Raw genomic sequence first — 26,060 nt, 5'->3', positions numbered from 1 at the left:
CAATGACACAATCAGCTCATCCTCATCCGTACTTTATGGATAGAGGATGACCGCCACCAGTGCGGAAAGTTCAGTCATACCTGGTCCCTGAAGCTTTACGATACCCATAACATGCTCACCCTTGACCCTGTGATATGCTCACTCACCTGTCCCTGTTCCTGACTCCCATGCTCACGCGTCTTTGCCTCCTAGGGCGCGCGTGCACCGGCTTCAGAGGATTTAAAGCGCCAGGAAACGGTTAAAACCAGGCGTCTTCCAGCATTCCCTGCCAGATCTTTGTGCTATATGCCGTAGAGAAAGCTTGTGTCCTTGGCATATATCTGTATATTGAGACCCTGGAGCTGTATATTGTGACCCGTTTACGCTCCTCCGCTGGCAGCCCTGACCTTCTGCTCTGCCTCTGAACCTTTCTTGACCTCCTGCCTGTCCCCGACCATGAACTTGCCTTCTGACTCTGTACCTCGCCTTGGCTGCCACCACAGAGTTGCACACGTGGAACGGCCTGGTCGTACCACACCTCAGCAAGTCCAACCCGCTTTGCGGCAGTCCCAGGTATCGGCTTATGTCATTGTCCGCGGTGGTCCAGTGGGTCCACTACCCCTGGAGCATGACAAGCAGCAATATACTAATTGGGGAACCGGGAACAGAATCTATATTGGGGAGCAGGAACTTCATGTCATGTCATAAATGTCCATAGCTGTCAAAGCTGCATATCGGAATAAATGTAAAGCTGATTGTATCACATGAAGGACACCATAATTCTTCTGAAAACATATTGTAACCTAAACAAATAACATGTTAAAATAATAGCAAATGTTCTTATTCCTTCCTCTTTCAAAAACTGTAATCCGTTCTGACTATAGATATTTCCTTACTCTGTTGTTGGTGGATCCTTGAACACATCTCCGAATATGGAAGCGTACCGTGCCTACGAGCCCCCATTGAGTTATGATGCTTTCTATATGTTCTGTCATCATGGAATGTAAGGCTTCTTAATGGAATTATCTTCAGGTTTTAGAGATGAGGTTATCCAGACTGGAGAACGACATACTCCGCTTATTAAACAATATATATTAGCTAGTAATGCTCTTCTACACACACTTCTACTAATGGAAAAACCTGAGCCCCTGAAACAAACTGATGCAGGAAACACCTCAAGCAAAACCTCGTTCTATCCAAAAAGTTACCATTTGCCCCTTCACGAATAACTACAAGGAAGATGTGGTTGCATGCAATTGTCTATATCCTTGTAGGAGGGTTCCGATAAAGCTAGCAGTGTAACACTGCTAATAATGGGGTCACAGGTCCTTTTTAAGCAGTTTGCGTAAATCAGCTTTCTGTCCTGTATCCACTGACAGCTGAGAGATAAAGGAACCCGATAAAGTGTCTAATGACAGAACTCTTTACAGACAAACGGTGGATAGTCTAATATTCTCTAGCTATGTAAGGAGTTAATATTTAGCCTCCTTATCTGTCTGATGTACAGGCCTCACAAGTATTATAGATACACTGCTCACTGCAGGAGAAAGAAACAAAAAAATGACACACCCCTAAATGTAAATGCCTTTGTTGTTAAGGAAAAAAAAGTCTTTCATGATTATGCAAATGAGCCTGAGGGGCTCCAAACTCCATGAACACCAATAGAGGCCAGAGCCACTCAGGCTCATTTGCATGATTTTGAATTGCTTTTTTTTGGAAAGGAAGAGCAGATCCTCACAGAGGGGGCACACACCAGTATGTAAGTGTGCTTGGTTTACAATGCTTCATCCTGGTGGTACAAATCCTTTAATGAAGTACATTAAAAGCTTATTATTATCACCTACTATTATCATTTATGAAATGTTTCAAAGGTTTAGTTACTCTTTAATCTCAGACACAGTAAAGGGACAGATCATATCCAAAGCTTATCCCATTTGGAGCCAATTACAGCTCTCGTGATCTTTTTGATCTCCTTACTTTCAAATAAATGAAATAAAATGTGATCAAATTATCCTTTTTATGTGAAATATTAATAATAACAATAGATCTTTATTTGTATAGCACCATCATATTCCGCAGCACTTTACACATCATAGGGGACAAAAACTAATAAAATGAGACATTACAGAGTTATTACATCGCACACAAGAGCTTACAATCTATGAGGAACAGGGTAACACAGAAGGTATAAAAGCTTGTACAATGGTCCAGGCTTTCCTTCTAAGGGATCAGAATAAATAAATGAATAATGCAGAATGAACCAGTCACCTGTCATTAGCTACAGGTACACAAACCAGACTGCATTGGTCTGCAAAGTAACCTGTTTGATGGGATTACAGAGATGGGAGGAGTACATAGGGTTGGTTAGTGATATGAGAATGAAAGTTACTTGCAGGTAGGTAGTGTGACAGTTTTGCCTAAAGAGATTCTTATTAAGAGCTTGCCTTGGAGATTCAGTATTACTCCAGGGTAGGGCATTCCAGAGAACAGGTGCAGCTCTGGAGAAGTCCTGGAGACGTGAGTGGGAGGTTTGATGTAAGGTAGAGGTTAACCTAAGATCACTGGAAGATGGAAGAGCACGGGTTGGACGATAGACTGAGATGAGAGAGGAGAGGTAGGGAAGTGAAGGATCATGCAGAGCTTTGTAGATGAGGTGGGTTAATGTGAATTGAATGCTGGCTGCTACATTAAGAGTAGAACATAGAGAAGAGAGTTTAGTCAGTGGAAGACCATTTACTTCCTGTGGATAAAACCCGGTCCCTGGTCATGTGACGTCAGACAGGTGCATGGCCAGTGGCGTAACTAGAAGCTGATGGGCCCCAGGTATAATGTATGGTTTATAATAATAGTCTTCTCATATGGGAAAGTGACACCATAAGGGCCCCCTAGACCTCTTGGGCCCTGGTCTACCGCAACCTCTGCACCCCCTCAAGTTACGCCCCTGTGCATGGCTCATTATATCTCTGGTCATGTGGTGTCACACAGGAATATAATATGACTCATTATAGCACAGAGAGTATTGAAAGCTGTGTGTAATAACAAACCGTGCGCCTGTGTGACATTACATGACCACGGATATAACTAGCGGTGCATCTGTGTGATATCACATGACCAGGGATATAGCTATGACTAAGGACAGTGAATCCGCCCGAAACGCGTAAGCTGTCGCTGTTTCCCCACAATGTGGATGTTGTAATTTCTTATGCAAGAATAAATGACCACAAACGCATTGCCTGGAGCTTGGCTGAGCCGTTATTTCGTTTTCCTTGGCTATAACGAGCTGTGCGCCTGTATAACATCACATGACCAGGGGTATAACGATCTGTGCACCTGTGTGACATCACATGACCAGGGATATAACAAGCCGTGCATCTGTGTGACATGACCGGGGAGGGGTTTATATACAGACAGTAAACAATGAAGCTTCCTAGAGAACGACAGCAAGTAAAACGGTGATGAATTGATACAGAAAAATTGTATCACCTTTCATTGCACAAACAATAGTAATTATTTGCTGGAATTTAGTGGGCAACCACTTTAAGTTCCTGTATTATCACTTATACATGCCATTGTTATATGTATCTTGACAGGATGCGACAGAAAAAGAAACAAATAAGGAAGTGTTATTAAATTTTAGAGGATTATGTTCTACATTTCTAAGGCCCATTTTTTTTTTTTAATTGAATTTTATTCAACCACTTCCTTCCGGCTGTGCGATTATATATGTATTACATGGCTGACACAGGCTGGTAACTGCTGTGGTTGGTGCTAGTACCGATCGCAGCAGGTCCCCCAGTCGAACCTTACAGCAGCACCTAACACTTCTTTACAAAGTGATAAAAAATTATAAAATCCGCAAAATGGTATTAATGAAACATCAGCTGTCCCCCAAACAATGACACCGATAAAAAATATATATCGAAACTAGAAAAAAAATGTAGACCAATCATTTACCCTATATACTCGAGTATAAGCCTAGTTATTCAGCACAAAAAAATGTGCTAAAAACCCAAACTCGGCTTATACTCAAGTAAAAAAAAAATATAGGTTTTACCAGGTTTTTGTGGTAAAATTAGGGGCCTCGGTTTATACTTGGGTCGGCTTATACTCAAGTATATACAGTATATTTTTATTCAATAAAACCTATAAAATTTGGTATCTCCGTGATTGTACTGACCCACTCAATAAAGAAGAGGTGTTATTTGGACTGCACCGGAATATGGCGGAAAGTGTGTTTTTTGTGGCAATTCTACCACATTTTTTTCCTATACAAAGAACAACACATAAAATAGTTCCACTAGAAAGTACATTTTCTCCCACAGATAATGAAAACTCATATATCTCTGTTTATGAAAACATAAAAAAGATATGGCTTGTGGAAAGAGGGAAACCAAAAAACGGAAATACAAAAATGGAAAAGCCCGGAAAGAGATTAAGACAACACAGCAGCAACTCTTTAAGGAAGTCGTTTTTACGCAATAGAAAGGGGATGTAGAAAAACGAGACACTTGAAAAAGAATTCAGCTAAGAAAAAAGTCAAAACTATTTGAGAAACTTCATTTTTTTTAAGGGGTGGACTCTTACCGTAATCACTGAAAAAAATGTAAATTGTAAATTGAGTTTTTAAAATAGGACAGTACAGCCTTTAAAGAGCCCATAATTATACTTTGAGGGGGGAATTTATCATACGCTGGCACTAAGTATGGCAGTGCCTGATGAAGTCCCAGGTCCTCTGCCATTCAAGCCTGAACTGGCACAGGCTATAGTAAATTTCCATGCCGTAAAGGGGGAAATAATCCCAATTTTTAGCGGTTCCGAAGGAATTGGGATTATTTCAGGGCCCTGATAAATATTCTGTGTAATTTTTTGTGCAGAATGCCATAAAATGGGGAAAAAATATGTAAAATAAACATTCACTTTGCCCATATGAAAAAAAAATACCAGTTAGAACTGCTTATCAACATTGGGGTGTGGATAGGTCTGAATATGAGATCAGTTGCTCCCCCAAACCCCAACAACATCTGTTTCTGTTCCTGGGGCCAGCCACTGCACAGAGAATGGCAGTCCTTGAGTTATTTACAGGATAGATGTATGTTTGATCTTAAAGAGGAACTGTAAAGGTTGTTTATTTTTCACAAATCAATAGCTCTTGGAATGTAAAACAACTTTGCCTATTATCTTTGTTACCTATATCCAGTAGTTTCTTTGCTATAGCCCTCATATTACCTCATTGTTGTAATGGCTGCCTCCTCTCTAGGTGCTGATAAACCAACAACTTTCTTTATGTGGGTTTCCTGGGAGGAGAGGAGCTGCTGCTCCCTGCTCACAGGGCAGGAGGTCATGTGTCAGTGAATGTAGCAGAGCTAGAAGTGTGCTGTGAATGCAGGTGTCTCCTGAACAGAATAGTGAGGTACAAGATCTCCCTGTTCCCTATCAGTTCCTCCATCCCAGTCTGTGATTCTACAGAAGTTTCTCTGTGTGTCTCCTGTCCTTATGCTGCTCCCTTTCCCCACCATGCCATGGCAGTATCAAATCTGTGCAGATAAGCTATTAACCCTTAGTGCTCACACAGCACAGGCTATAGACTTTGTGTACTTATGATTTTTTCCACTTATTACATGTTCCTTGCTCCTCCGTGAGATGGAAGCTGCCAGGCTGTCACCATATACATCCTGTATGTGCACTGTACATGTCCCCTGCTCCTCCATGTGATGGAAGCTACCAGGCTGTCACCATATACATCCTGTACGTGCACTGTACATGTTCCCTGCTCCTCCATGTGATGGAAGCTAATAGGCTGTCACCATATACATCCTGTATGTACTGTACATATCCCCTGCTCCTCCATGTGATGGAAGCTGCCAGGCAGTCACCATATACATCCTGTATGTGCACTGTGCAGTTTTCAGTGGATTTACATGTGGGAAACTAAATGGAATTTATGCTAAATTACTTTGAGAGAGAACACAAGGCATCATGTACTCTGTGGGCAAGCTAACTGGACTCAGCCTGAGGGCACAGACTGACAGACATTAGTCTCCGCCCCTTCACTTTTAGTGAGAAAGATTTTTGTCAAACACTTTCAGAACAGAAAATGCCAGAACTTGGGAAAGAAAAGGACAAGCAGCACAAAGTTGGCATCAAAGGGGGAACCACATATAATAATTTGGTAAAATCACTATAGCTTTACAGTTACACTTTTCAAGTTGAACCTGGTATATTCTGTATGCCTAACTCCAGGCAATTATATTTTTGTTTTTATGACAATTAGTTTCACAATTTTGAGCTGTTATGGGAATAAGAATTATTAATGAAGCTTCATTACAAACACCAATGATAACTCTTATGTTGACCATTGCAGCCTGGGGTTAAAGTTCAGTAAATTACCAAAATCCAGAGAACTTCCCCAGAGGTCACAGTAGGCAGAGAGATATAGGTCATCTGTAAGTCGGATGTTCTTAGGTCAGAGACCCGCTGTACTTACGGAATTGGTTTATTGATGGACTTGCGGATCTGAGAGAAGGAAACTGAACCGTATTTTTCATATGTCGAAATACACAAAAAAAAAAAAACATACTCCTCTACATAAATGGGAAAATTTAAAACACTGAACGTATCAATTAAGTAATTTTTATCATTTTATGTTTTAGAAAAGAAGCATTTAGTGAATCTAGAGGAGCTCGGAGAGGAGTAAAGAAAGTCATGGTGGTGGTGACGGATGGAGAATCTCATGATGGTTATCGCTTGAAAAAAGTCACAGATGAATGTGAACGCGATGGGATTGAAACATACGCCATTGCTGTAAGTATTTTACCTCTATAATGGCCAACGACCACTGTGTCTGCTAACCAGTAAGATTTTGGCCTACTCCGGAGGTTGTTGTTAAAGATCCCTTCTTAGTTCTCATCCTTACACCCATATAAAGTAATCTGGACTGTCCTTGGAATACCTAAAGACATCTTCCTGCTAGTGAAATGGAGAAAGAGGGACATTTTTTAGGATACATTTTTATATTTTAAGTCATAGACATTTGCCCCACCCCAAGTATAATTCCTTCTACCCTTTGCCAGCCCTCACATAGTATAATGCCCATATTGTATATTGTGGAGTCCCTAATGTGGACTCCTTATATAATGCCCCTATAACTGACCACCAACATATAATTCCCCTTTTCTCTGCCCTCCTCCTTACATCTAATGTCCTCTTTACTTTTGGTCCTCCACTTAAAGGAAGCCCTTTTAATTAACCCACTTACCCCACTTATAATACCCTTCATAATGTGCCCCCCATCTTCTATTTCATATTAATAATAATAAAAGATACTTACCTTTCCCAGCAACAGCAGCACTTGCTTCTCAGCTGCTGCTGTATGTTAAGCTGATAGGTGACGCCATTACGTCACTCATGCCAACCTCAGCCGCACACAGAGGCCTAATGATGTGGAGGCCTAATGATGTGGAAGGGAGTTATACATCCTCCGAAATCTGGGACTGTCCTGCTGGAGCAAGTCAGGTCAAGAATTGCTCGCACAATTTACCAAATGGCCAGAGAGAGAATAGTCAGTAGAAAGCTAAGGTCAGGGCAGGCAGCGTTCTTGCATAGTCTATTGGAAGGCCAATGGTCAAGGGAACCAAATCAGAAGTGGGGACTGTCCAAAGACATCACAGAAACACAGGAGAGCAAGGGGTCAGAATACAAGATCATAGTCGTAGTACCAAGGGACTGAAATATGGGAGAGTCAGTAACAAATCAGGACACCTTCACTGGACAAAAATCACTTTAGGACATATGAGATTGGCTAGGGATATTCTTACTGTGGCCCTTTACATTTCAAATAGTTGGCCTTTGAGAGCAGAGGACTAAAGGACACAGGAGTAGGGATTGAGGACTGTAAGTAACCGGACATATTTGGAGCAGAGCCTTTTCAACCACACTGGACGTCCCGCTACACCTCCATGTGATTTAGCTCTATCAAGCTTATTATGGTTGTATTGTGATAGCAAACCTTTGTCTTATCGGTTTATGTAGACAAACCAATGTGCATTTTACCTAGTTCTGAATTTATCATCTTAGATTCTTGGGAGCTACAATAGAGGTAACATCAGTACAGAGAAGCTGGTCAACGAGATAATGTCCATCGCAAGCGAGCCGAAAGAGAAACACTTCTTCAACGTCTCGGAAGAGCTGGCCCTGTCCACCATTGTGGAGTCCCTGGGGGAAAGGATATTTGCCCTAGAAGGTAATGATAGGAGGGATATTGTAGTGATACGATTAGTCATTGATTAGGCAATTTATTTTCTACTACCATGGTATTTATTAGTGTTGCATTGTGGGAAATATACTTTTATTCTAAACTAAAGTAAACCAACCATCAAAATCCATCAAGATAAACCAGGGACACTTACTCATAGATCCCGAGTGTGACACTGCTATTTTTGGAGCGCTGTTATCATTTCTTGGTTACTATTTTTGGAGTACCTCATGGCTGGTCCTGAATAGCGATCACCCACCATTTTTCAATTTACTGTTAGAGTTCTCTCATTGTGCCATATTTTATCTATCTATCATCTACATATCTATTTATTATCTATCTGTACATATAATTTGTGTATCTATTTAAGAAATTACTATGTGAGCATTTTGCCAATTTCACCACAAATCATGTTGCACATTTAACATCACAACAATTTTGAGAATAAATGACAGTATATGGTGTTTCCAGGACTGACATAAGGATCATCATTTAATATGGATGGTAGATTTGCTTACATCTTTACTCACTCTTTACTCTCCAGTGGTTTGTTGAGGAATTAGGAAGATGTTTGGGGCAGGAAGGAGAGAAGAGAAGGTCCTGGGAAGTTCAGTTCCAGAAAGGAAATAAATACTGGATGTATATAAATGTATATATATCCTATAATACATCTCCAAGGCAATGAACTTACGGTATGACAGTGTATTTATGTCAATCATAAAGGGAACCTGTCATCAGAAATTGGCCTAATAAACCACTAGTAGTATATTGTCAAGCAGTTGAACATCTTCTAGATCATGTTTCTCTCATGCCTCGGTGTACTGACATCACCCAGAAAATCAACTTTGAAGTTAGATGTAAGTTAGATGTATAAAGTCAGGGAGGTGGAGAATTTAACACTGAAGGCAAGCTCTCCCTGCCTCTGAACACCTCCTTAGGCACTGGACTTCAGGAGATCATTTCAATGATTTCCCTGGAAGTAGGGCTATCAATTAGAGTGAACGGGGCATTTTAAGGCAGGGAAAGCTTTACATCCCACCTCAAAGTTGATTTTCTGGATGATGCCACCACACTGGGCCATGGAAAAGACATCATCTAGAAGCTGCTCAGCTGCTTGATAACATACTGCTAGTGGTTTATGAGGCCAATTTCTGATGACAAGTTCTCTTTAAGCCACTGGTCCATGCTGTATCATTTATATGATAGAATAAGTGACTCTCATGTTCTTAATATCTGACACTTATTTTTCTTATGTTAAATTCATCAGGAAAAAACTTAATTAGTATATTATACTATTTGGCAATTATTTAAATAGGAACCGTCACCTCCTTTCACATCTCTGCTTAAGTAAATAATTGTATCGGCCTAATTTCGCCCGTTTCCGCCAGTAAACACCAGTGGAGTGGATATCCATAGGTAATGTATGGCCGCATTGTAGGTCGGAATAGGGTTCTTGATATTATGGGCTGCTCAGCACAGTCATGGTGCAGTAGCACATGGTGCATCCACTGTGCTTCAACTCAGTCTGGCCATACATAATATTCTCCCACCAGGGCCTAGCCTTTTCTTGGGGGCTTGGAGACAGCCAGGGGCCAGAATACTGGAGTGGCTGGCAGTTGCGGCCTGTGGTCACGGTGCTTGGTATGGGGACCGGAGGGCTGTCCTACAGCCTGGCAGGTCTCCAGCAGGTGTTGTGTGCAAGAAAATGTAGAGGAAGAGGCTGATATACTTGAATCTCTCTGGGGCAACCCCTTTAATGTCCATAGTGTGAGTCCCTGAGTAATGAATGGGGAAACCCTTGGTGTTGCAGCCGTACTTAGGGAACAGACGGAGGGAACGTTGTACAAAAGTAACTCACGTTTCTTTATTGGAACAACTGCAGGCAACGAGCCAAACGATCTGGTTACAGATGCCGGATTGATGGAGGAATTCCGGATTACTGGAGTGGTCATGGAGAGTGATCCTCAGGAGTAGATTCACCAGCCTGGTAGTAGGTGCAGGCTGGAAGGTAGCTGTGTCCAATACTGGAAGCTGCAGTTTTGTCCTGGGTGTTCTGTGTGTCTGTGCTAGTGGTGCACTATAGGCTGTGCTCTATATTAAGAGATGAGGCCTAGTAGGCCTGTAGTAAGAGAATGTGCTCTAAGATATCTCTCTATCTAGTAAGAGAGCTGGATTCCAAGAGGACTGGCCCCTTCCTGTCCAGGCAGAATCTACCGCTGCTAATTACCTCTGGATAGCTGTATTATCCCTGAAGTGAGTTGTGCAGGCTCACCTACTGGGGAGACACAAACAAAGGGGCTTATTCGCAAACACTCCTCTGTCTGCACATTGGCAGGGGTGTTGCACAAGTCTATGGTGGCCTTTCGCTCACGGCCAAAAACGTTTGTGTGCATGAGGATTAAGACTGTGTGGGAACATCTGCTTTGCATTGACTTTATTGCAGCACTACTTTGCAACGCTTTATTGCACACTTTATAGCAACACTAGGTTTGAAACAAAATTGACTCTTACTCTTACTTCCTGACCCAACCAGTTCAACACAGCACTGTCTACAGTTGGAATCTGTTCCTTCTGGAATAGATATACTGGTTTGGTTTTAATCCCGCATCATGTCATTAGGCTTCTTGGAAGTCATGCTTAGGGCCTTTCAAGGTAGCAAAAAGTGGGGCGTAGCTTGGCTGACGACTAAGGTGGCAGCGTGAACAGGGAGCTCCGTCCAGCTTCTCCTGCACATGTGGAAGAGGATTGTAGCATGCTCCCTCACCAACTGCAGCTACAGGAGAGCTCAAATGCTACAGAAACCTCATCACAGAGGGGAAATAGTGTCTCAAACACCCCGGGCATAATCCCAGTGAAAAACGAAATCCGTAAACATGGCACATATATTGAATCAGAAGCAAGCCAGTCAGCATACTTAGAGCCGCAAACACTAACAACACCTGACAGCTTTGTCTTATTTCAAGCATTTGAGAAAACAGTCTCTGAGACCAAACTAGAAGCTATGTTGGAAGCTTTTAAGTTATCTCTGCAGAAAAAACTACTCCAAACTCATTACCCCACTACAATATTTGGAAACAGTCTGGGTGAGAGGATGTCACATGTGGATGAAAAAATGGCATCTCTCACAAATTCCCACAATGAGTTAGTAGACTCACACAATGATATTGAAGAAAAAGTGACTACCATACAAGCTAAATTGGTTGACTCCAAAGACAGAGACAGGAGGAACAACGTGAAACTGAGAGGTATTCCAGAAATAGTCCAGGGTATCCATTTACACAGTTATGTGCAAAAACCTCACCAAAACAATATTATCAGACTTGGGGGACTATGATTAAAGCATAGACCGGGCTCATAGGGTCCCAAAGCCAAGCTCTCTGCCAGATACCATTCCCCGAGATGTTCTCATCAGATTTACCCTTTTCCATGTTAAAGAGCAGCTAATGGCCTTACAAACTGTACCAGTCCTGTACAAGTCCTCCATCAAGCTATATATATTCTGTAGACCTCTCAGCAGCAAGACTTCAAGCAAGAACAGAGTTAGCCCCAATAACAACGGCTTTGAGAAAAAAACAACACTCCATACAGATGGGATTTTCCAACCAAGATCTTGGTAAAACACCAAAATAATATAATCTCAATAAAAATATCATGGAAGGTTACACCATATTGAAAAAGTGGGGAATACACTACGAAGAAACACTTCCCCTGCAAGAAAGACAGGAACCAAGAAGGCTAGACCCAGAATGGCATACAAAAATCTGTCCGAAAGATCCTACGCGTGCTGGAACCTGCATAGGATGATGATACGGACAGTTGTGTGAGCTTCCCTGTCACGTATCCACATTGCAAGTACTAAAAAATCTACATTATTACTTTTTATGTTTTCTTTTCAAACGCAAACACAAAAAATATTTCAGTCACTAATAGATCCAAATCACAGGTCCTCCACTTAGGGCCAGCCAATATAATGCTCCACCCCGTACAATTCAAATGGGGATAAAAATAATGTCCCTAAATGCAAAAGTACTTAACAGTCCCTACAAGAGATCACTTCTATGTAAGGAGGTCCAAAAACAAAGTGGATATATTCTGCACTCAAGAAACAAAAACCCACAATTTCGAATCCTCAATTCCCCACAATGATCAAATCCTCCTACTCACAAAACAAGAGGTGTGTTGGTAGGCTTCCGATCCACAATAGCAGTGACACTCCTCCACCAAGTCATAGACCCCCAGAGTCATTATATTAATATCACATGTCTCATAAATAACCTCCCTTACACTATAGTTAATGGATAGGCCCCAAACACAGGTCTTGAGGAAACTTCTTAAACGGGTGAATAAACATAAGCAAGGAGAAATAATTTGGCGCGGTGACTTTAATACTACCAACCAGTTTGAACTAGACACAACTACGAAATCTCCCAGAAGGGAATTTTTGCTGGCAATGGAACACCTGGCTATGGAACAATGAGTTATTTGATGTGTGGTGGATACAACATGTATCAGAGAAAGATTTTACTTTCTATTCACATAGAGACGGCACTTACTCAAGAATAGATATGTTCATAGTGAGTAAAAATCTATTAGACAGAGCCGAACAAACCGCAAACGGATCCATACAATGGTCCGACCATGTACCTATCACTTTAACAATATCTGATCAACTATCAAACATAAATGATTTCGTATGGAGAGCTAACACTTCAGTTTTGTCTAATAACGAACATCTAACATTTTTGGAGAAAACCATAAAGGGATTTCTCATATTCAATACCAGGGAGGAGACTAACTTCTTCTCGGTATGGATTACACATAAGAAATTCATGAGAAAAGAACTCATTAAAATAGGCATTTTTGTGTGTTTTTTGTGTTTTATATACTTCATTTAGTTTTTATAAGTAATTGGGCTCTTCACTAAGATCGCACACGATCTTAGTGAATCGCGGCGCGTTGCTTTATCGTCGGACAAAGCACTTTTAGTGAACTCCATCGGACAGGTAAGTAAATGGGGCACATTTACTTACCCGGTCCGGAGGAGTTCCTGAAAGTGCATTGTCCGACGATAAAGCAACGCGCCGCGATTCACTAAGATCGTGCACCCGATATCCTGCATGTGTCGCTTCCCCGCTCAGGTCTGACAGAGTTAACCTAATTTGAATCTTAAATCCTGCGTTCAGTCTGAATCAGTCGGATCATCCAACGCCCCCCCCCCCCCCCGATTTCTGTTGCATGAAAGCCTGCGCCGCAACGCCATAATCTGATCACGTGCGACAAACACAATCTCCTGCTGAATGCCTGTCACAGTGGCACAAATCCCGAAAATATCAGGAAGTCCAACGAAAAAACGGAAATGCGATCCGCGGACCCTTAGTAAATAAGCCTAAAGTGCCCCACTGTGTTCATTTCCTAGCCTGTAAAAAGGAAACTTGTATTGATGGTTAACATGTTAATAGCAATTTTGTATGTGCTGGATGTTGAATAATAACAAAATTTTAAAAAATATATATATATATATTTTTTAAAAAAGTAGCAGTGGGTTAACATAGCTACATTTTAAGGAAATGATGTGGTTTCTGTGGTTTCCAAAGATCCATGTATGAGCCTCTTACCTGAGACACAAAACTCATATGAGCTCACATGAGAACGGCACACAGGCTGGGGAGTCCATCGTCGTGTGCAGGTAGCCTAATAAAAAAAATGCATGCAAAATTTTATCCTGCAGTCGCAAAGCATCGCATCCTACAGACCCCAGTTGTCATAGCAGACACCACCCTTTTTCAATGCAGTCACTGCAGTCCCGCTCTGTCCCAAGTTCACCTTTTATAGTTACCACAGTGGTCGCCCCCACCCCACACACCTTCTCCTTTACCTAGTTTCTCATTAGTGAAATTAGATGCTCTTATAGTAGGCCCGGTCACATGCCTCCCATTCCTATTCCCAACCCCCAGTGTGCTGACACGGTGTAATACTGACCAACCCGCACAATATAATGCCTCCTTTCTCTAGTCCTATGCTAGGAATGTCCCCTTTCTTATAGCCCACCCTCTCACACATATATGTAATTAGGGGCATAACTAGGAGAGGCAGGGCCCCATAGCAGACTTCTGAATGATGCCCCCTACACTCTTAGGCTACATTCACACGGACGTATAAAAACGGCCGTATACGTACCGTTTTTTTACGGGTTACATACGGCCACATTCATTTCAATGGACAATACGTTCAACCATTTATATTGCCGTTTTTGACACTGGAGTGTACGTACCGTATACTGGCCGTATAAAAATATAGAGCATGTCCTATTTTCTCCCGTATTTCAGTTCTGTATGCCCTAAAAGTCTATGGGCATGTATAAAATACGGGTTAAATACGTGCTACATACGGATGAAAAACGTCACGTATTTATACAGAAATACAGCCTGTAGATACAGGACTGGAGAAATACATGTCCGTGTGAATGCAGCCTTAGAAACATATTACACATATTAAACTCATATATATATACACACATTTATACATAAACATACAGGTATTCACTCATACACACACACAGTTATACCCACACATATACAGATCACATATACACACATAGGAGCAGTGTCGGACTGGCATATGTTAGGCCTACCAGAGGTGATCCTGACGGCTCACCCTTCAACCATAAGATACCGTAATAAGAATCGTAACATGTAGGATGTATCATCAGCTAGATTCAATAATCTATAATATTGGAATCATCATATGAAATAGATCATAATTTCAAATGATTACTCTATTTACTTCCAAATTAATATCTTTGGGGCCCATTATAACGAGTTAGAACTTGGGACCCACCGGAGGATTCTCTGATGCTCTGGTGGGCCAGTCCGACACTGCATAGGAGCTCATTTACTATGTTCTTTGCACTGCACTTTAGTTGGACTGTGCACATTCTTCATGGCTAAAACAGCTGGCACGGGTATTTAAAGGGAACCGGTCGCCACATTTTTCACATATACAGTTAGTGACAGGTTCCTATAGAGCTCTAGTAAATATCTGGCACCTTTCTTTTAGCTAAAAAGCATTGCTACAGCGAGTCCAGGTGGGCGTGGCCTCCTCAGGCTGAATCCAGCAGCTCCTCCCCATCCTATATCTGTATGCAGCTGTAATGTCATGTGACCAGGGTGACATCATCGCAGGTCCTTCAGCTTTTGTAGCATTAGAAACTGTACACCAAGCAAATATCTCATGAAATCACAGCATATTGTAGCACATGAAATCACAGCAGGTGGCATAGAGAGGTGTACAAGTCCATGGAAGCTGCTGTGATTGTTTTATGTGGTCAGATATGTACATAAGGTATAGTTTGCTAATATTAATTAGATTAAGGACCTTTGATGATGTTACCCTGGTCACATGACATTAGTCCACGCCCCATCGACTCACTCCAAAGATGCATAGATACCAGGCAAGATTATAACTATAATTTTATGGGGATCTGAGGGAAACTACTTTTAGCTACAAGCAGGGCATCAGATAGTTACTAGAGCTCTATAGGAACCTGCCACTATATGTGTTTGTGAAAAACGTGGTGACAGGTTCCCTTTAAGAAGTGTCTGAACCGCTGTTATGCACGCAACCCTTTTGTGGTGCAGCTGCGCATGACTTCATTCACAAATATATATAATGGTGCACATCCTCCATTCTTTAGTGTCTGGACGGATGCTGGGCCCCCCTGACACTGTGGGACCCGTAGTTGCCTGTAGCTGCGACCCTGTATGTAATGCCCCTTTTGTGTAGCCCCACCAACTATAATGGACCCATTTTTGTATCCCTCATGTTTATGTTGCCTTCTCTTCTGTTAGACCAGCCCTCCCCTTTTTTTTACCTTTTTTCAGTGAAAAAAATACAGATACTCACCTTTTCTCCTCAATTTCTTCACTATTGCTGCTTCATGCAGCCCTGAAGCCACAACGCGCGCTGATGTCAGCACTTTATGCCTGCCAGTCACTGCAGCACACAGCAGCAGTATAGGCTGGTTGGTGGAGCGGGGAGAGGACAGCTCCCTGCTTCACCCTTACATTCATGTCTATCTGCATCCCTAAGGTGTACCTCACAAGGACATACCTGCAGACCCCTGGAGAAAACTTGAAAATCTGTGACCGTTTTACTCCAACCAGGAGGGTTGGGAGATATGAGGGCATAGGTCCCAAGAGGCGTGTATGCGCCCTATTTGTCTGTTCCATGCCACAAACAATTTATACAGGCAGTCCCCTACTTAAGGACACCCAACTTACAGATGACCCCTAGTTACAGAAGGACCCCTTTATCCATTGTGACCTCTGGTGAAGTCTCTTGATGCTTTACTTTACTCCCAGACTGCAATGATCAGCTGTAAGGTGTCTGGAATGAAGTTGTATTGATAATCCTTGTTCTCACTACAGCAAAACATTTTGAAAATCCAATTGTCACTGGGACAAAAAAAGTTGTCTGGAGCTACAATTAAAAAAATGTACAGTTTCGACTTACGTACAAATTCAACTTAAGTACAAACCCAAGGAATCTTGTACGTAACCCAGGGACTGTCTGTATACAAATATTCACATCACACCATAAAAAGTAATGGCACAGGCATACGTCCAGCCTTGCAGTCACTGGTGCCCCTTGCACACCCCGTTAGCCTCATACGTTATGTGTACTGTATGAATGTGTCCTTATTACTTTGTATTATAATACGTTGCATTATCGCCTCGGCTCCATGGGAAGCTCTCATGTGGACATTGTGGTGGCCATTCTCCAGTCGGAGGAGCTTTTTCCCACATGTAAGAGGGATCAGCTCTGAGAATCCGGGGGTTTCATTCTTCTCATGGGCGCTGGTAGATTTTGTTTGTTTTTATTGAAAACGCTGAACCTCATAGATGGTGTAAGTCAGAGGAAGTGTCGTGTTCCTAGCAGGGATGTGCAGACTTTTCTTACTCTCCAGAGCCTTGCATCTCATTGCCAGATGCACACACCCGCGCCTGGGTTTACTTTACATGTTGTTTTATGACAGCGCGTAATTATTGTACAACATAAGTAACTCACAGGAAAAGCAGGAGACACAACTGTCAGAGAACTACTGGGAAGAAGGAACCGTTGAAGGAGAAGTACAACGTGCCTACATCTATTACATCCAGGGGTGAATCAGGGGCACCATGGGCTGTCCAGAAATTGAAACGCCCAGTAGCAAAGTTGTGCCGTATAGTAATATTGCTTCTCCAGTGTGACCTCTCCATGGCTAATAGTCGAAAAATACTTTTTTTCATTGGGCCCCCTTGTATCCCTGTGCCCTATGTCACATTGCCTGAGGTGTAATACGCCCCTGATTGCACCACCATACAGCCAATTGTCACATAAATTTCTAGGGGGGTTTACAGAGAAGCAACACAGCGATTTAAGGGAAGGTATTCCAAAATGGTTATTTTATGGGAAATAGAGAAAAGAACTTGCTAAATAATTAAAAATATCAATTATTATAATATTGTAACAATATAGAATTGAATTGACAAATCAGTATTGAAGGGGATCTTTTACCACCTGCTCTTTGTATTCTTCAATAGGTGATACATTGCTAATTAGGGTGCAAAAAATGTGTACATTTTGCACTATTTCTCACTATTCCAGATCAGTCACGTTAGTTTTGGCACCAGACATGCTAATTAAGTCAAGTGGGTGGTGTCCGAGCTTTGCTCAAGCCCAGGACCGCCCACATGACAGATAATATTCTAGTTAGCAGAATAAGGGTAAAAAATAATGACATATGTCTTTCTCAGAGAAGGCTATTTTGTTTTGCTGGATGCTTCTTCAAGCCAATAGAAAACTAAGCTAATGAATATTATCATAAAATCACATTACTCATTTTCAAAGTTTTCTTATCCTTTCCTTCTTAGCTACAAGTGAGCAGCAGGCTGTGTCCTTCGAGATGGAGATGTCCCAAACTGGATTCAGTGCCCATTATTCCAAGGTAATACCATAAATACTGTACAGTATATCATATTGCCTGAAGTCTGTACATATGCACGTAGATTTCCTATAGATTTCTGTATTATAGATCTATAGGGATACTGCATCATTCAGATACTGTAATATTTCCTTAAAGGGGTTGTTCAGTTTCATAACATAATTTTTGGCCCCAGGTGGACCAATGAAAAATTAAGAACTTATACTTACCTCCGGTCCAGTGTAGCACTTCCCATCTCCGTCGGTCGATGGTGACATCACACTGACATCATGCACCTGCTACACCCCCTGGCTGCCAAATGTAGTAGACTGTAGCGGCAGTGCACTGTCAGCATGACCGCATGGCTAGACCAGCAATGACGGTAGGTGTAATAGTGAACCGGAGGCCAAGGCAGTAGTGAGAATTACGGCTCTTCTTAGTGAGCTGGATCATTAGGCTCCGCTCACTAAGAAGAGCCGGCTCTATGGCTCCTGAACAGCTCCCTATTAAATGTATAATAGGGAGCCTTAGTCCAGCAAGTCCCCCACTCCACTCCCCCACTCAAGCCCACTTCACAAATGACCCATCACTGGCGGGCAGAGGTAAGTATTACTTCTTTACTACTTTTACACTAATAATGCCATTAGTGAAAAAATTACTGAACCCAGACACCGTTTTAAAAAAGGCACCAATATCCACTGCTGCCACTGTTTCCAAGCAATCATTACTTTTGGCATCCGTTATGCTAATTAGATTCATCACTATCAGCTGGGCGGTCCTGGCATGCAGCAGGCACCTTTGTGACACAAAAAATTCTAACTGAGCCTGAATTTTGTGGAGCAGGAACTTATTAATGAAGTCATGACAGGTGATTAATCTCTTTAAGTTAACCCCAAACAAGTATCCATATAGCTACATATTAACACTATACTTCTATTCTAATACTGTGCAGGACTGGGTGATGCTCGGAGCAGTTGGAGCCTATGACTGGAATGGAACCGTTGTCATGACTAAATCTGACGCCATAGTCACACCTGGAAATAATTCCTTTAGGACAGTGACAGAGGAAAAGAACGAACCTCTGGCAGCTTATCTTGGTCAGTAAAATCCTTGCTTCATCATTCTTTGCTTAATAGGGAAAATTTTCTGTTACCAAGCATTTTCCATCCGATCTGCTGCAAAGAGGAATAGACAATATGCCAGCCTCTAGATGTGCAGCGACTTACCCCAAAAGCTAAAGGTGGTCTTATAAAGTGTTAGGGACTGGATACATATTCACACACTTTACAAAAATTTGTAAAAGCACATCTCATCCCCATCTGATTATAAATCTTTCCCCTTCATTACTGGTATATTTTTATTGTTTAATAAAAAATAATACCTCAAATTCTTTTCTCCCACGCTGTCATCTAAATCCCCTCCTGACTCTTCTGGTCACCACCCATGACTTGACCAGAGGAGTCTGGGTCCGCTGCCTATCAATGGCATCCGTGTCTTAAGACACCAACTCCTTGCACTTGCCCAAATCTCCCACATATCAAATCACAATTATGCCGTCCCCCTCCGGGCTCGGCAGATGCGGCCCTGATCCCAACAGCACCATGACTAGACTGTGTATTTGAACCCTAAATGTAATAAACTAAATAATGTCCTTAGTGGTGTTATTTTACCTGTAAAGCCCATACAAAATGAAAATAGAAAACTTTGCCTAAATTGCCATTTCAACTCCTCCTCCCTCCAAATAAAATGTAAAAAAAAAATTGGATGCACCCTTAAATATTACCAATTAAAACTTTATCTTGTGCAGCAAAAAACAAGTCCTTATAACGCTCTTTTACAAGCTCTCAGAATTTGGTGACAAAGAAACAAATGAGTTTTACTTAAAAATTTTTTTTTTTTTAAAGCAGTAAAACATAAGAAAACCTGTACATCTTTGGTGTCTCCTTAATTGCACTAATTGCGCTAATTGCATAATTTTAACATAATTTTTAGATTGGAGGGTGAACAGTGCCCGAACAGTGAGTAGGCCCGTTCTACACTTGCGAGTGTGATCCGATGAACTCGCATCACACTCGCAACGCATGCTGCCTGGATCTCCCGGCCCAAACGCTGCACACTGGGAGTGAACTCAGCATGTCAGTTAAACATTTTTAATTTAGTTTTATAAAAAGATTTAATTTAATTTTTACCTTACAAATGCGGCCATTGGAAAATAAAACAATTACCACAAAAAACAAGCCCTCACCTCTCTATGTCAGATGACAAATGTAAAAAGTTTTGTTTTGTAGAAGTTCAGTAGGGAAAAAGGAAGAAAAAAAAGTGCTTTGCCCTGATAACCCAATCAAATTGTTATGACGCTAAATACACACAAAAATAAAACTCCTTCTACCACAATCAGAGTCCTTGGTGACTCCTCTCCATTAACTCTTCTGACAAAGCAGGAAACCTTTAACTATTCAGGTCCTGATATTTTCGGAAAGAGAAAACATCTTGACGGCTGTGGCAAGTAAGCAGAGGACTTGCCGCTTCCTCCACGTTCCTTCGTTGTACTACAAAGCTTTGTGCAGCGCAGGAAATGTGAGGGATGTTTTCGGGGAGAAGATGGTTGTTGTTTTGTCTGCTCATTGGAATCAATGGATTCGCTGAACTCTACGTTTCCTGATAAAAACCAACAAATACAATATCAGAGGGGGGCAGGATGCATTCTGCATTACCGCTCAATGCCGGGCGTTTCCCAAAATGCCTTTGAGAAAACAAAAACTTTTCAGAAAATACCATCATGCTGTCAGAGTCCTAATTCTAGAAGGCAGATCCACACTCCATACTCCAGAGCGAAGATGTTTCCTGGTAAAATAATCACAGACCTTACACATCAAAGCTGGTATGAGATAAGATAGGGGTATACGATGATGTTAGTTTTGGTCATTTTGCCTGGCTTGAGATATTTGGCATTAAAACAAACTCTACACCACCCATATGACCTCCTATGAATCGTGTTAAATTATAGATTACAATTATATATTTTTTAGAATTCTTATATAAAATCCTGCACGTTGTTAACATTTGACTTTTTTTGGTATCTTTAGGCTACGCTGTGACTTCTGCCTCTGCACATGGAGGACAGATCTATATTGCAGGACAACCCAGGCACAACCATACCGGCCAAGTGATCATCTACCAAATGAATGGGCACAAAATTAATATACTGCAGACATTGAAAGGAGAGCAGGTAAACAGAGTTTACTGTTGTATAGATCTATCATACTTTAGAGGGGTTTCCCGAGGGGAAAAAAAACATATGGTACTTAACGGCTCCGGCTCCGGCTCCAGGCTAACTTCAATAAATCTTTTTTCTGCAACTGTGTTCAGCCTGGAGATTCTCGGGGTCACAGGATCTGATTAGTCCAATTTGAGGCCTCCTTAGAAAACAGGATGTATCGTCATCTAACGTGATGTCCCTAGGTCTGGGGATGCCTCTTATTGGCCAAATTGACCCATGAACCATCTCAGCTTCCAGCTGAATGTAAGTACCGAAGAAGTACCAGAGCATAGTCTTGTTTATTTCTGCCAATTCCTACTCAGGCCCTAAAGGGTTTCCAGTAATTCTGTAAACTTAACATATTATGGACGGGTTGCAAGAAATTTTGGCTTATTATTTTTTACTGTAGAGGTATTCCAGTTGTATCAAGTTATCGTCCACTCATAGGAACACCATTGATCATGAAAGTGAGGGGCTTTCAACCCAAATGCAATTGGAGGAACATTCATGGCCTCTATAATGAGCCTGTCCTAGATAGTTGACCCCAGGTCTTGCCTTCAGTATCTATTGTGTAGGGTCATGTCAGGGTTAAACCAAGGGAGAAATCTAAGGGTAACTGTACAAGTTTGCGGATTGGCTGCAGGATTTAAAGCTGCGGTGATCATGCAAGTTTACTAAACAAGCAGCAATCACAAAATAGTATTGAATAATTATGGTTATAGGTTCACTTATATTTTTCATTAGAGATGCAGCAAACTTTAACTTGACATTGAAAATGTCAAGTTAGGCTTCATTTACACAATATTATAGTCAACTAGAAGTGGCTGTGTCTTTGTGATTGTCCTCTTGCAAGAACAAAAGTCCGGAAACTGTTAGGAATATTGGGAATTCCAATGCAGACCAGGATTTTACCTGGATTTTATGCTGGATAATGTTGGTCATATATTGTCGAGTGACCAAGATTCTCTGGATGTGGATGTTTTACGCCATAAACTGCTCCCCCAGTGACACCAGTCCCCTGTCCGGAGAGCAAAACAAATAGACTTGGATAATTTCAAAAACTATTGAGGAGAATGTTCTTAGGTCAGATGAGTCAAAAGTAAAAAAAAAAAAAAAGACACCATAGACATAATATCTGGAGAAAAGCAAATACAGCATTCCACAATAAGAAACTCACACCAAAACTCAGACATTGTAGTCTAGTATTATGATGTCTGGGGCTTGTTGATAGACTTGTGAATTCAGCACTCAAAGTTCTAATATAAACCCCGAAGAGGTGTTCTCCAGGCACATCAAGCTGCGCAAGGTTTTGCTAAGGCTCAAACAAGGTTTTGCTAATAGTGTGAACAGCGACTTAATACAAGGGTGCAGAAGAATGTAAATAGATGTCACACCTGGTCACTCAAGGCAGAAAGGACCCAAACACCCTTCTAAATTTCACCTAAGGGTCCACAGGTTTTAAGTCACACCACTAATTTTCAATAGTTCACCTGTTATTTATTTGTTTCAGATCGGGTCTTACTTTGGTAGTGTCCTCACCACAGTGGATGTTGATGAAGATTCAATCACTGATATTCTACTGGTTGGTGCACCAATGTATATGGGAAGTGAAAAACAAGAGCAAGGAAAAGTCTATGTCTATAGGATTGATAAGGTGAGACAATGTATTTCTTCTATTTTCTTTTTAATGGATTCATTTTCTCAGAACAAACCCATAAACCTCCGAAATGAGAACACTTGACATGGTAATAGTTGTAAATCAAATCCACACAAAAAAATCCAACTTGTAAAAATTGTATACATTTTATTAAGAGAACCAGTACTATAAACCACATAAATACTCACTAAATCTCAATGATACATAATAATAAGACATCAACACAGAGCATTCAAATAGGTCCTACTCAACACCAAGACTCATAGTTCCTGTTCAGACCTTCATCCCAAGTACTCAAAATATAATCACCAGAATATAGTAATAAATCTAGCCTACAGGAGCATACACTCACCGGCCACTTTATTAGGTACACCTGTCCAATTGCTCGTTAACACTTAATTTCTAATCAGCCAATCACATGGCGGCAACTCAGTGCATTTAGGCATGTAGACATGGTCAAGACAATCTCCTGCAGTTCAAACCGAGCATCAGTATGGGGAAGAAAGGTGATTTGATGCCTTTGAACGTGGCATGGTTGCTGGTGCCAGAAGGGCTGGTCTGAGTATTTCAGAAACTGCTGATCTACTGGGATTTTCACGCACAACCATCTCTAGGGTTTACAGAGAATGGTCCGAAAAAGAAAAAACGTCCAGTGAGCGGCAGTTCTGTGGGCGGAAATGCCTTGTTGATGCCAGAGGTCAGAGGAGAATGGGCAGACTGGTTCAAGCTGATAGAAAGGCAACAGTGACTCAAATCGCCACCCGTTACAACCAAGGTAGGCAGAAGAGCATCTCTGAACGCACAGTACGTCGAACTTTGAGGCACAGCAGCAGAAGACCACACCGGGTGCCACTCCTTTCAGCTAAGAACAGGAAACTGAGGCTACAATTTGCACAAGCTCATCGAAATTGGACAGTAGAAGATTGGAAAAACGTTGCCTGGTCTGATGAGTCTCGATTTCTGCTGCGACATTCGGATGGTAGGGTCAGAATTTGGCGTCAACAACATGAAAGCATGGATCCATCCTGCCTTGTATCAACGGTTCAGGCTGGTGGTGGTGGTGTCATGGTGTGGGGAATATTTTCTTGGCACTCTTTGGGCCCCTTTGTACCAATTGAGCATTGTTGCAACGCCACAGCCTACCTGAGTATTGTTGCTGACCATGTCCATCCCTTTATGAGCACAATGTACCCAACATCTGATGGCTACTTTCAGCAGGATAATGCGCCATGTCATAAAGCTGGAATCATCTCAGACTGGTTTCTTGAACATGACAATGAGGTCACTGGACTCAAATGGCCTCCACAGTCACCAGATCTCAATCCAATACAGCATTTTTGGGATGTGGTGGAACGGGAGATTCGCATCATGGATGTGCAGCCGACAAATCTGCGGCAACTGTGTGATGCCATCATGTCAATATGGACCAAAATCTCTGAGGAATGCTTCCAGCACCTTGTTGAATCTATGCCACGAAGAATTGACGCAGTTCTGAAGGCAAAAGGAGGGTCCAACCCGTTACTAGCATGGTGTACCTAATAAAGTGGCCGGTGAGTGTACATGTGTATAAGGTACTACTCAACTCTATCCAATGAGAGCCTCATCGATTCGCTAGTGTTCTGCAGTAAGGCAGGGAAGATGTTACGTGGATCTAAATTGTATATTTAAATAGTTGTGTGTCTACATTAGAGAACCCCCTTTAGACATCTTATATTACTGTATTATACAGAAAACATTTACACTTGAAATGACCTTGGAACCCCTGAACCAAACCTGTAAAGATGAGGCTATGAATGAGCCGTGCGGGGCGCGCTTTGGGACTGCAGTAGCCTCAGTGAAGGACCTCAACCTTGATGGATTCAATGATGTAGCTATAGGAGCTCCACTGGAAGGAGATCACAGAGGAGCGGTATATATTTATCATGGAAGTGGAAAATCTATCAAGAAAGACTACGCTCAGGTACAGTATGTTGTGTATTATGTTGTTTCCATTCTCCAGACATAGCTACACCTGCTGATTTTGTTCTGTCCGGGTCACCAGAATTCACCAGTTCTATGCATGGTTTAGATTAACATTATCTTTGTAGATGAAGACCATCTCAACTTCAAGAACATGATAGACTTTGTACAAGTCCCTCTTCTGACCTGCTCTTGGCTTAAAGAGAACTTATCAGCAAAAAATGACCTAATAAATCACTATAAGTACATTGTCCAACAAGTTCACACATCCTAATTCATTCTTTTCTTTCATGACCTAGTGTGGTGGCATCACCTAGATGATCAACTTTGAATCGAGATGTAAATTGGTTGTCTAAAGTCCAGGATGTGGAGAGTCCAGTGCTATAGTCAAGCTCTCTCCAGTGCCCTCCTTTACAGTAAATGACAGCTCTGCATCCAGGGACATCACTAACCGGAAGCCTCTAACATGATGTCCATTGATTTACCGGATGATATCCCAACACTGGGCCATGAAAGAAATATGATCTAGTAGATCTTTATCAACTTGACAGCATACTGGTTGTGGTTTATTAAGTTGTTGTTTTGCTGACTGGTTCCCTTTAATAATTGGACAGCATCTATACCCAGATAACCAAGAGTCCCACAAAGCTTCCATGGTGCTACACTGGCCCTGGAGTAGAAACCACATGGAGCCATATGTTTTTGTGTCCAATACAGATCACATCTTATTGTTTTTCATGCGTTTCTTGATCTCCTTTAAATATCGTCAACAGCGCATTCCATCAGGAGGAGATGGGAAAAAAGTGAAGTTCTTTGGTCAGTCCATCCATGGTGAAATGGACCTCAATGGAGATGGTTTAACAGACGTGACCATTGGGGGAGTTGGAGGTGCAGCTCTATTTTGGTATGTATGAAAGACTGTTAGCCCCATTAAAGATACCTCCAAAATATTACTAGAAAGTGGCAGGACCGGTTATAGAACGGCCCTCCCACA

At 41.7% G+C, this 26,060-nt stretch overlaps 1 protein-coding gene across 2 annotated transcripts in view; it reads left to right on the top strand.

Moving 5' to 3' along the window:
* ITGA1 (integrin subunit alpha 1) overlaps positions 1-26,060 on the top strand; it is an 89,849-nt gene that overhangs the window by 38,261 nt on the left and 25,528 nt on the right. For both annotated transcript variants that reach the window (XM_072136252.1, XM_072136259.1), the window contains exons 8-15: positions 6,630-6,780; positions 8,053-8,218; positions 18,142-18,215; positions 19,144-19,288; positions 21,278-21,420; positions 22,961-23,104; positions 24,837-25,067; positions 25,840-25,970. In XM_072136252.1, the coding sequence (XP_071992353.1) occupies positions 6,630-6,780; positions 8,053-8,218; positions 18,142-18,215; positions 19,144-19,288; positions 21,278-21,420; positions 22,961-23,104; positions 24,837-25,067; positions 25,840-25,970 (1,185 nt within the window). The remainder of the gene's footprint in view (positions 1-6,629; positions 6,781-8,052; positions 8,219-18,141; positions 18,216-19,143; positions 19,289-21,277; positions 21,421-22,960; positions 23,105-24,836; positions 25,068-25,839; positions 25,971-26,060) is intronic.

Source organism: Engystomops pustulosus, chromosome 1, assembly GCF_040894005.1.
Source record: "Engystomops pustulosus chromosome 1, aEngPut4.maternal, whole genome shotgun sequence".
In the NCBI taxonomy this organism is placed as follows: Eukaryota; Metazoa; Chordata; class Amphibia; order Anura; family Leptodactylidae; genus Engystomops; species Engystomops pustulosus.
Note: the sequence above shows the minus strand (reverse complement) of the source record. Positions and strands in the feature narration are given on the sequence as shown.